Genomic DNA, 10,384 nt, shown 5'->3' on the forward strand with positions numbered 1-10,384 from the left:
GGTGATTATTTGCAAATCGGATACACGAATCAAACAGTTGGTTCCCATGATTTTGCATCATCAAGTTGTGGAAAGGCTGATTTGTTATTCGAAAACAACTAGGGTATGGTTATTGATGACAAGAACCAAAAAGTAGTTGTCGTCGATCAAGTATACAAGGATAAAGATACATTAAAATATGTGATGGTGAATTATGCAATTACGAATAGGTTCAACTATCGGGCAGAAAGGAGCAATGCAATAAGGTACTAAATGTGCAGTTGTTTATGTATTTGCAACTGTGTGTTGTTATGTATTTGAACCGTGACAGCGTATGTTTGTTAATTTGTACGAGTGGAAGTATTTCTCAGCATGTGTATGTTTATTATAAAGTAGAATAAATAATGTATTTGGTCTGGTTTGCATTTGATTAACTTATTTACATATGGTAAAGTTACTCATCCATCCTTTTGTATTAATAAAACAAGAATAAATACATTACTAATGCATTTTACATTAATCTGTTTTTTTAAATTTATTTATTACTCTTGTTTTTTTGTTGTAGCTACACTCTTGTGTGCGTATCAGGAGAGTGTGATTGGAAATTCAGGGCGTCAAGTGTCGGTAAGTCAGGAATGTTTAGAGTTAGGGAGTTTCAAGACAAACATACATGTCCATTGAAGGAAAAGGTTTATTCCCAATGCCAAGCTACAAGTCGGTTGATAAGTGGGATTGTCAAACCAAAAATATCAAATCATAAGAGAAAATATACGCCTAAAGACATTGCGGAGGACGTCAAAAATGATTTCGGAATGGATGTGTCGTACATGGTTGCTTGGCGGGCCAAAGAAAGGGCGATGAACGATTTAATGGGTGAACCGGCTAATTCTTATAAAAGACTACCTGGATATCTATACATTTTGGATAAGACTTACCCGGGTTCACATATCAGAATGGGTAAAAACCCGTGAAAATGAATTTTTGTATGTTTTTATAGCACTATATGCATTTATCAAAGGCTTTGATTATTGTCGGCCAATTGTGGTGGTTGATGGAAGCCACTTAAAAACACCATACAATGGAACATTTGTCTCGGCAAGCACATTAAACGGTGCAGGTATGTCAAAAAAATACATATTAATTTATTACCTGAATATATATTTTATATGTTTTGGACAAATACAAAATATATTATATTGTTTTTTTTTCTTCTTAACTGTATCTCCAGGCAACATACTTCCCTTAACATATGGTGTGATTGATTCTGAGAATGACAGATCATGGACATGATTTTTTGAGCGTTTCAGAGAATCATATGGAATCAGAGAGAATATGTGTATTGTATCAGATAGGCATGAAAGTATAAACAGGGCTGTTTGTCGAATTTATCCAGAAGTTGCACATTATGCATGTATTTGGCATTTGTGGGGTAATGTATGTAAAAAAAATACAAGAAGAGCCATGATGTGTTGAGTCCTGTTTTTTATTCCATGGCAAAGGCATACACGCAGGATGATTTCGATGAGTTAATGGGAAAGGTTCAAAAGGTAGATATGCGCGTGGCAGAGTATTTGGAATCGGCTGGTAGAGAAAAGTGGCCTAGATTGTATGCATCTGTTAACCGAGGGTGGACAATGACTTCTAACATAGCAGAGTGCATTAACCGACATCTTCTAGCAGCTAGAGAACTGCCTATATATGACTTTCTCGAAGAAGTTAGAAGGATGTTTGGGAGATGGAATTACAATAACCGGAGAAATGGAACATACACGTTCACTACACTCGGTAAAAAGTTTCAGGAAATGCTATCAATCAACGAGTATCTATGTCTACGAATGACGGTATGTTTCATTTTAATGCGTGTTATGATTTATTTGACAAACTTGTACTTGTACTAATCTGGTGTTTCTACACATGATACATTTGTGTATTTGGTATCCATGAACAGTTAGTGTTAATGTAAATTATATGACTACCTTTGAAAATTGATATGTATTTGTTTAATGATTTGTTCATTTATTTTAAAATTCTGATTGTTTCAATAACAAATCCATGTAATATTTATTTTTTCAGGTAGAACCGTCAACAGAATTCGTGTACACAATACATGATGGAGGACGACGATTCATTCTTAATTTGAATAGAAAAACTTGTAGTTGTCGTATGTTTCAACTAGATGAAATCCCCTGCCCGCATGCATGGGCTGTCATTAAAAAGAAAAATATGGTTGCTGAGGATTATTGCTCTGATTTGTTCAAACCAGCGACTGTGTTGAAGACATATGATGTACCTGTGGATCCTCTACCCGACGAGCGTGAATGGAACATTCCCAACCACATCTTGGAGGATGTGGTTTTGCCCCCGAGATACAAGAGACCGCCTGGTAGGCCAAAGAAGAGGCGTGATAAGCCTTTAAGTGAATTGTTGTTTGGAAAGGGCAGACATGCTTGCAGTACTTGTGGACAAGTTGGGCACAACAGACGTTCATGTAGTTTTGAGCCTCTGAGGAAGTGAATTTTTCTTGTGTTCCTATCCATTTAACTTTTTTACCGAAGATAGATTGGTTATTTAAGTATTTGAACACTTGTGTCAAAAACTTCCATTGACACTTGTTGTAGTATTATAGATATTTTTGCAATGAAATGAATGTCCCATTCAAAATGATCTAAATTGAATTTTTTTTTCACGATACGTATGGTGTTTTTTTCAACATCAAAAAATAATGCGTACTTGGTAAAATAACTTACATAATATATCTTTACAAATGATAAAGTTGTTTTTATTTTCGAATTTATTTGGATTGGAGGATCGTAGTTGTGCTGGTAATGTCAACTTAAAATTATGTATTTATTGGCCTTCTGAAAATTGGTATAAACTGTAATAGAACATACATGGTTTTTGTGATCCTGGTGTCTGAAATTAAACGGTAATGTTCATGTATTTTTAACACAAAAAAAAGGCAAACCATGTTCCCGGTATGAAAATGGTGTTGTCTATTCAACCTCGTAGCACAACATATGTGGTATAAAAATGTATTTATTGTTTCCTAAACTGATGAAGATGGTTTATTTGAATTAATTTTTTATTATTATTGAAATCATATAGTTGTGCTGGCCATATCAAATACGCAAGATGTGTTTAGTAACCTAAAATATATCTAAAACATACATATTTTGTGAACCTGGGGAATTAAACATACATATTTTGTGAACCTGGTTAATAAATGTATTTGTGGATTCATGATGTCGCATTTTACTGTATTTTTTCCAAACTTCAGATTTATTTGACAATATATGTAACTAAGTACATCAAACAGATGGAACATAAAACCACTGAGATTTCTTTGGTTAAATGATAATTATCCAACATAAGTCAAAATACATCTAAAAGCATCAGATTGTTTGCTGTAATGAAAAAAAGGACAAAAAACATCGAATGCACGAATAGTATTTATCAAACATCAATTGCATCTACAGTGTCGTAATCGATTGCTGGCCTAATCGGTCTTGGTGGAACTTCATTATCACTCTCTGCATTGTCAGCAACCTTGCCTTCAGCGTAGTCCCATAAGAGTGCACTGTATCTCATACGCTGCATGTGTGCATCAATGACATCTGGGATCCTTTCACCCGATGTCAAATACTCAGCATACGCTGCCACAAAAACACCACAGTCCCTAAAAAAAAATAAGAACTTGTATTAGAAAATTTATGTTTCAAGTTCTAAACAAGGTATCTCAAGTTCAAACAACTCATGTATTTTAGAATAATCATAAATTGATATGATATATCATGTATTTGATACTCTATGATATTTTTAAAAATGTATGTCTACAACTTACGTGCTACCAACAGTTTGATGCGGAAGATTATCAACATAGACAACTTCAAGGATATCGATCTGCCCCTTATCCGCATATGCTGGGTCTTTCACCAAATCTATGCTTTTTTTATTTACATAGAATCCAGCCAGATGTAGGAAATGTGGAAGCAGTGTAGCAAGCTTTTTTATTTCATTCCTAACAACCGCGTTGTGCCCGGCTGATTGATACGAGTTGTAAACATACAGACGCTTGTACATTAAAAAAAAAAAAGAATTCAGCGGCCAATTAATGAATGAAAAACTAATGATAAATATTTAATTCATCATTAAAAATACCTGTCCTTGAATGAAAGGAGTACCAATAACCAATGATTTTCTTCTTGTATATTCATCGGTATTAGCACGTTGTCAACGGTATGCCACGGGACATTGGCAATAAGCCTGTGACCCTTAACATACTCAATCAATACTTGCTCTTCATTTGCCACATTTGTCTGTGTTTCAACATTGCGATATGCGTGGTGGACCACATCAATTCTCTGCTTGAATAGGCAGTCAACAGTGGTGAAGCTGAAATTGTTCCTTTTATCGTACTTTCCTTTCTTCCGAAAGTAATAAAAAATGACGGCAATGTGCTGGGATTGTTAAAAAATACATAAATTAGATCACAGTCAAATAAATATAAAACTTTGTAGTAGCAAAAATGTTGATTTTAGAACCTCTCTGTATTTAAAAAAAAACACAGCAAACCGAATGTCCTGAAATACATCCATCTCTGTATTTTACAAATACACAGCAGCTAAAAAACACAAAGTGCACTTGTAAAAACAACTAGTTGATAGGCATATCATTGCAGTAAAAATCACCTCGTCATTCCAAAGCTGACCATCCATCGATAACAGGTAAAACTAGTTCTTATCGTTGACAGTTGTGATGCCAAAATTGTATTTGACTCCATTGTCAAAAACTGCCTTCTTTTTTTTTTTGTAATGGTCTTCGTTGTTCTTTCTGTGGCAACAAAAAAACCAAATACATCAACTTATTCACAAAAATCATGTGGAATAACTATATGTAAAACTGGGAGAAAAACACATACTTGCTATCGTGCCTCACAAGCAGACCGTTTCGGAGCCAAGTACGGTATTCATCCACCATCTGTACATCAAGTGGACCAGTAATGGGATCTATCTGGAATGGATACTTTTTATCAAACCCATGTACATGATTCTTGCCCGAACTACTACCTGTGTATTTGGTCTTTAAACATTAACAATTGCGTATTAAAAAAACAAACAAGTAAATTAAAAAGTAGATATATACCAAAATCTGTCACAAACGGTGAAGACTTGTATTTACTGGGGCGTGTAGCTCGTGTGACTGATGGATGTAACATGATTTCTTTCCCTGGGGTTTGGCTTGGTAAATACTCATCAGGCAACAACCACTGAGACAACGGCTGAGCGTTACAAACTACTGCCTGGGGTTCCTCTAAGACAGTTGAGCTGGTGTTTTCCTCGGTTTTTTCTGCGTGAACTTGTTCGTTAGTCATTTCTGATTCTGCTATATTTGCTAGCACCTGTGCGATCATCTACTAAAAAAAAAAATACAAAAAAGAAACATTATTCAATCACCAGGATGATACAATTTAAAACCGAAAAAATGGGTGAATCAGAATTCGTTGTTATCGAACCTCAGAATTATTTGAATCATCATAACGTTTTTGCTCTTCCATAGTATGTTTCCCCGACCGTTCAACCGAAGTCTTCGGTTCTCCTGAAAGATCACCTCCTTCTGCAATCTCTTCGGTTGAAGCTTCCATCGTTTCGCCGCTCTCATTGCCAATATCAACTTGAATATCCGGTGCAATACCCTTTTCATTAAAAAAAAAAACACAGGCCAAAAGTCTATAAAAAAACATGAATTTAATAGATAAAGACTATATAAAATACATAAATACATTAGAAAGTATTTGTTGATGATGTCCAAAAGCAATAAACAAATACATAAAGAAAACAGTGAACAGTCATGGTGTGAAACAAACAGTACACAAAAAAAAACATGACACTACTCTTTGTCATATTAATATCAAATACATAATATTTTAAATGCCAGTAGGTCCCAAATTTTCAGCATTCCTGAAATATATTTTTTTAAAAATAAGATATAAAAATGAATAAAAAAATACCTCTGTTGGATCCACCGGACGTTCAACCGAAGTCTTCGGTTCTCCTGAATGATCACCTCCTTCTGCAATCTCTTCGGTTGAAGCTTTCAGCGTATCGCCAATATCATTGCTAATACTTACTTGAATATCCGGTGCAAGACCCTTCTCCTTATAAAAAACACAGGCCAAAGTATATAAAATAAATGAATCTAATATATAAAAAACAATATTAAATACATAGAAGTATTTGTTGATGATGTCCAAAAGCATTAAACAAATACATAAGGAAAACAGTTAACAGTCATGCTGTCATACAAAACAGTACACAAAAAAAATATATGACACAACTGTTTTTCATATCAATAACAAATACATAATATTTTAAAGTCCAATAGATCCCAATTTTTCATCATGTCTGCATTATCTTTTATTAAAAAATAACATATAAAAATGATTAAAAAATGATAAATACATTAAAATATATATATATATATATATATATATATATATATACCTCTGTTGGATGCACATCACCCGTATCAGTCTCCATGTGAATATCGTCATCATGGTCCATGTAATCATCAGCTTGTTGATGTATGTTGCCATCATGTAAAGGAACATGTGTTTCACTGTCATCATCCTAAAAAAAAAATATGTATTTGTTAGATACATATGCTTCCTACTTCACACTGAAGGCAATCGTTTGAATATGTATTTATTGATTTTTTTACCTTTTCTGAGTTTTGTTTCCCTTTGTCATGTTCCAAAACCTTTTTGAAATTTTTATCAATAGTTTTGCGAAGATCCTTTAGCTCAGTAAAAACAACCTTGAATTCAGCAAGCACCTAAATGGTAAAAACAACAAATTCATCATAAAAATCCTCATTTGCTTGTAGTTTGATGAATATCAAAATAAAATTAGAAAACTTACTTCCTGCCTAAATTGATTAAGTTCCTGCCTCAAACTTGTGAGTTCAACTGATTTGTTGGTGGATACGTCGTCAAGAGGAACGCGGTGGACACTTGGAGCAGCTTTTTCTTTTTCCTTTGATTGAACTGACTTATCTACCACCGAAGCTGATTTTTTAGATGATTGTCCAACTGTAGGTTTTTTTGGGATAGTGGCTGGTGACTTCTGAACAAGCAATGTTGTCGTCGACATCTTCCTGGGCTTCTTGTGCGGTGGAGATTTTGAAGCATCGTTCTTTTGAGTTTTCTTGGCAGCTGCAACATGGGGAGGTGTTGTGGTAAAATCAGCATATTCATTTTCCTCCTCTTGGTGTGTTTGGGGTGGTGGTGAACGTTTGTTGACCAGTTATGCACGCAGACCAAGCTTCTCAACCTCTGATATGGTCGGAACAATGTTGTTGAATTTACAACTAATGTCCTGCACACAATGTATTGTGAACTGTCAGTTCAGAACCTCTGTGTATTTTACAAATACACAGCAAACCTATATTGCTGAAAAAAAACCTATTTGTATTTTACAAATACACAGCATCAAAAATTACGTAAAAGGCATGTGTAAAAAACTAGTTGGTAAGCATATATTTAATGTAATTATTTTACCTCGCCGTCCTTAAACATGCCCAACATCAAGTAGTTAACAGATGGCTTTGGGTTCACACATGCCTGCTACAAGTGTCCTACACAGCAAACCTATATTGCTGAAAAAAAACCTATTTGTACACATGCCTGCTACAAGTGTCCTACACAGCAAACCTATATTGCTGGAAAAAAAACCTATTTGTATTTTACAAATGCACAGCATCAAAAATTACGTAAAAGGCACGTGTAAAAAACTAGTTGGTAAGCATATATTTAATGTAAGTATTTTACCTCACCGTCCTTAAACATGCCCAACATCAAGTAGTTAACAGATGGCTTTGGGTTCACTGTTCTCCAATTAAACATTCTTGGGATTCGGCTTCCGGTTTTAACCATTAAATTAGGGTCAACATTAGAGCAACACTCATATATCCACACTTGCATAGCAAAAGGGAAACCCCGTAGACAACAAAACTGCTTCGGCTTGTCCATCTTGTGGTGAATACTCTTAATCAAATCATCAAATGCTTCCTTACCCCAAGTATGTTCATTGTACTGTTCACTCTCCACCAAGTCAAAATGATGTCTTGGGACTGTGACGTTCCTCTTTTCACTTGAAAGCATGTAATTATGAATGAAATACAGGATAGCAATCTTTACAACATCTTCATCTGCATTATCACCAACACCCCAATCCTTGTCTTCAAAGCACTTATTTAAAGTCATCTTTAAAACACTATTATCAGAACCACTGAAATATTGATCCAACAATCTGTTAGAACCCTCGTCAAAAACAACTTCATCCCCGTAACACTTCAAACCAGTAATTAAAGCAAATTCAAAAAGACCGAATGTCAATTCCGTCCCGTTAATATCGATAACAAATGCATCGCTATTACTACGCTTCAACTCCCTAATCATAAAACACCTAAATAACTGACCCTGCACCTCGGTGTCAACTTGCATCTCCATATATTTTCCAAAAACAGTTTTGGAAAATAGCTTGAATTGTCTATCTGTCAGTTTTTCCTTCAACTCATCTTTAATGTTATGGTTCATATATGAAGCATAACGTATCGGTTGAGTGGGGGGACGTTTAACCAGGAATTTGGAGGCCTGAAAGTTTGAATATAATGGCAACACATGAGATACAAAAAATACATACGAATGCTATCACAGTCATTAAATACATACAAACAAAAAACAGTCAGTAAGATGTTTAGCTGACAAAAGTTGAACAAATACACCTTTTATCTGACACATACACATGCCTGCTTTTTAAAACATACATAACCTGTTATTAATTTGAAAATTGCACAAATGTGAGGACTTACACATACATGATACATAGTTTGATATTTTGGTAGCAAAAATGGTTGAAGAAATACATGACACAGTTGTATGTATGTTTTATATACAAACTCTTTCAAAACACAACAAAAATAAATACGAATGCTATCCCATATGACTTGTTCAGATCAATAAATACATGGAAACAAAAACGTAGTTATTAAAGATGTTTAGCTGACAAAAGTTGAACAAATACCCTTTTTATCTGACATTTACACATGCCTGCTTTTTAAAACATACATAACTTGTTATTAAATTGAAAAAATACACAAATGTGAGGAATTACAAATACATGATACATAGTTTTATATTTTGATACCAAAAATGGTTAGTGAAATACATGACATCGTTGTATGTATGCTTCATATAGAAAACTAACTCAAACAATACAAAAATACATACGAATGCTATCCCCTCTATTAATGAAATGTTCAGATCAATAAATACATGTAACAATACCAACGGAAGCAGTCAAAAATACATCAATCATTAACCAAATTTGGGCAACATGTAAGATATAATTTTATTCACAATATATATATATAATAAATGAAAAAATACCTGCTTGTTCATATTTAATTGTTGTTCTCCGGCATCTGTCCCTACAACATTCTTCCCTTTGCTACTATGAGCAACATCGGATGTTTTTCTCCTCTTTGTGGCAGTATCAAAATCATTTTTTTCCAAATTGACAGTTGAAGGAATTCTGATTCTGGAAGGATCATGGATTTTCTTAGATCTCCTTTCAGCAACAAATTTCTCAGCAGAAGCTGCATCAACATCATTTTGTTGCTGAGAAATACCCAAATCAAAAGAAAGGGAATCTAAATTTTGAAGAGTATGTGGGATACCTCTTGTAACCCTACCAGATGTGCTTTCATCCGCCATTAATTGATGTTTTTCACTACTCAAAATGGGAAACCCTAAGCATTGAAAGTTATAATTGTTGAAAACAGTCAAGAATATTGAATTAAGTTGACTAAAATACACACAATAATGAAAACTTACACAAAATACACAGCCACCCACGAATCTCGGCAAAGTAAATGTAGTGGAATCGTGCTTGATGGTAATGGATAGATTCTGAGGAGAAAAAAACGGATAAATTAATGGAAAGGGAGAGAGAAACTAACGTATATTACGTGCGTTCAAATATGGGAAGTTGGGATAGTGTTTACCTTTATTTACGGTGTATTTGAGAACTGATCAGTGGGAGTTACTGTTGTATCTAGAATGGGTAATTTAGAAAATTAATTAGCCATTATTATTAATTTTAGTAAAAGGTAGTTATTAACATTAAATATGTAGTAAAAGTAGCTATAACAAGTAAATTTTCCTTCTTTTTTTTTAGTCCGATTAGTTATGGGTCTTGATTTGTAATTCCCGAAACTAATTTCTAAAATTTCCCATTTTGCCCTTGACATTCCTCCATGTTTCCACATCAACATTTCATGAACAACACCCATATATTGAGTAAAAATCAAATTATGGCCTTATTTCTTACAAATCAAAAATTATTTC

The 10,384-nt window shown here is 34.1% G+C and overlaps 2 protein-coding genes across 2 annotated transcripts; one reads left to right on the forward strand and one right to left on the reverse strand.

Annotated features, from left to right (window-relative positions):
- Positions 1-1,469: 1,469 nt before the first annotated feature.
- Positions 1,470-2,493, forward strand: LOC132644289 (uncharacterized). The gene is made up of 2 exons (XM_060360879.1): positions 1,470-1,820; positions 2,053-2,493. The coding sequence occupies exons 1-2, from the start codon at positions 1,470-1,472 to the stop codon at positions 2,491-2,493; spliced, it is 792 nt and encodes a 263-aa protein (XP_060216862.1).
- A 939-nt stretch (positions 2,494-3,432) lies between these two features.
- LOC132644290 (uncharacterized) lies at positions 3,433-9,751 on the reverse strand. The gene is made up of 15 exons (XM_060360880.1): positions 9,425-9,751; positions 7,805-8,629; positions 7,295-7,352; positions 6,897-7,189; positions 6,697-6,810; positions 6,480-6,605; positions 5,987-6,133; positions 5,492-5,671; positions 5,158-5,389; positions 4,898-5,045; positions 4,711-4,809; positions 4,552-4,600; positions 4,161-4,436; positions 3,821-4,050; positions 3,433-3,655 (listed from the first exon to the last, which is right to left on the reverse strand). The coding sequence occupies exons 1-15, from the start codon at positions 9,749-9,751 to the stop codon at positions 3,433-3,435; spliced, it is 3,327 nt and encodes a 1,108-aa protein (XP_060216863.1).
- Between the last annotated feature and the right edge of the window lie 633 nt (positions 9,752-10,384).

This window comes from Lycium barbarum, chromosome 6, assembly GCF_019175385.1.
Source record: "Lycium barbarum isolate Lr01 chromosome 6, ASM1917538v2, whole genome shotgun sequence".
Lineage (NCBI taxonomy): Eukaryota > Viridiplantae > Streptophyta > Magnoliopsida > Solanales > Solanaceae > Lycium > Lycium barbarum.

What these genes read in the sequence shown, in the direction of transcription:
- LOC132644289 (XM_060360879.1), top strand. Translation starts at nt 1,470, where the DNA reads ATGGCAAAGGCATACACGCAGGATGATTTCGATGAGTTAATGGGAAAG. An exon ending in ATCTATGTCTACGAATGACG is followed by an intron (nt 1,821 to 2,052) that starts GTATGTTTCATT and finishes TTATTTTTTCAG; the next exon opens with GTAGAACCGTCAACAGAATT.
- LOC132644290 (XM_060360880.1), bottom strand. Translation starts at nt 9,751, where the DNA reads ATGGCGGATGAAAGCACATCTGGTAGGGTTACAAGAGGTATCCCACAT. An exon ending in ATGATTCAAATAATTCTGAG is followed by an intron (nt 5,390 to 5,491) that starts GTTCGATAACAA and finishes TTTTTTTAGTAG; the next exon opens with ATGATCGCACAGGTGCTAGC. An exon ending in AAGAAAATCATTGGTTATTG is followed by an intron (nt 4,051 to 4,160) that starts GTACTCCTTTCA and finishes TTAATGTACAAG; the next exon opens with CGTCTGTATGTTTACAACTC.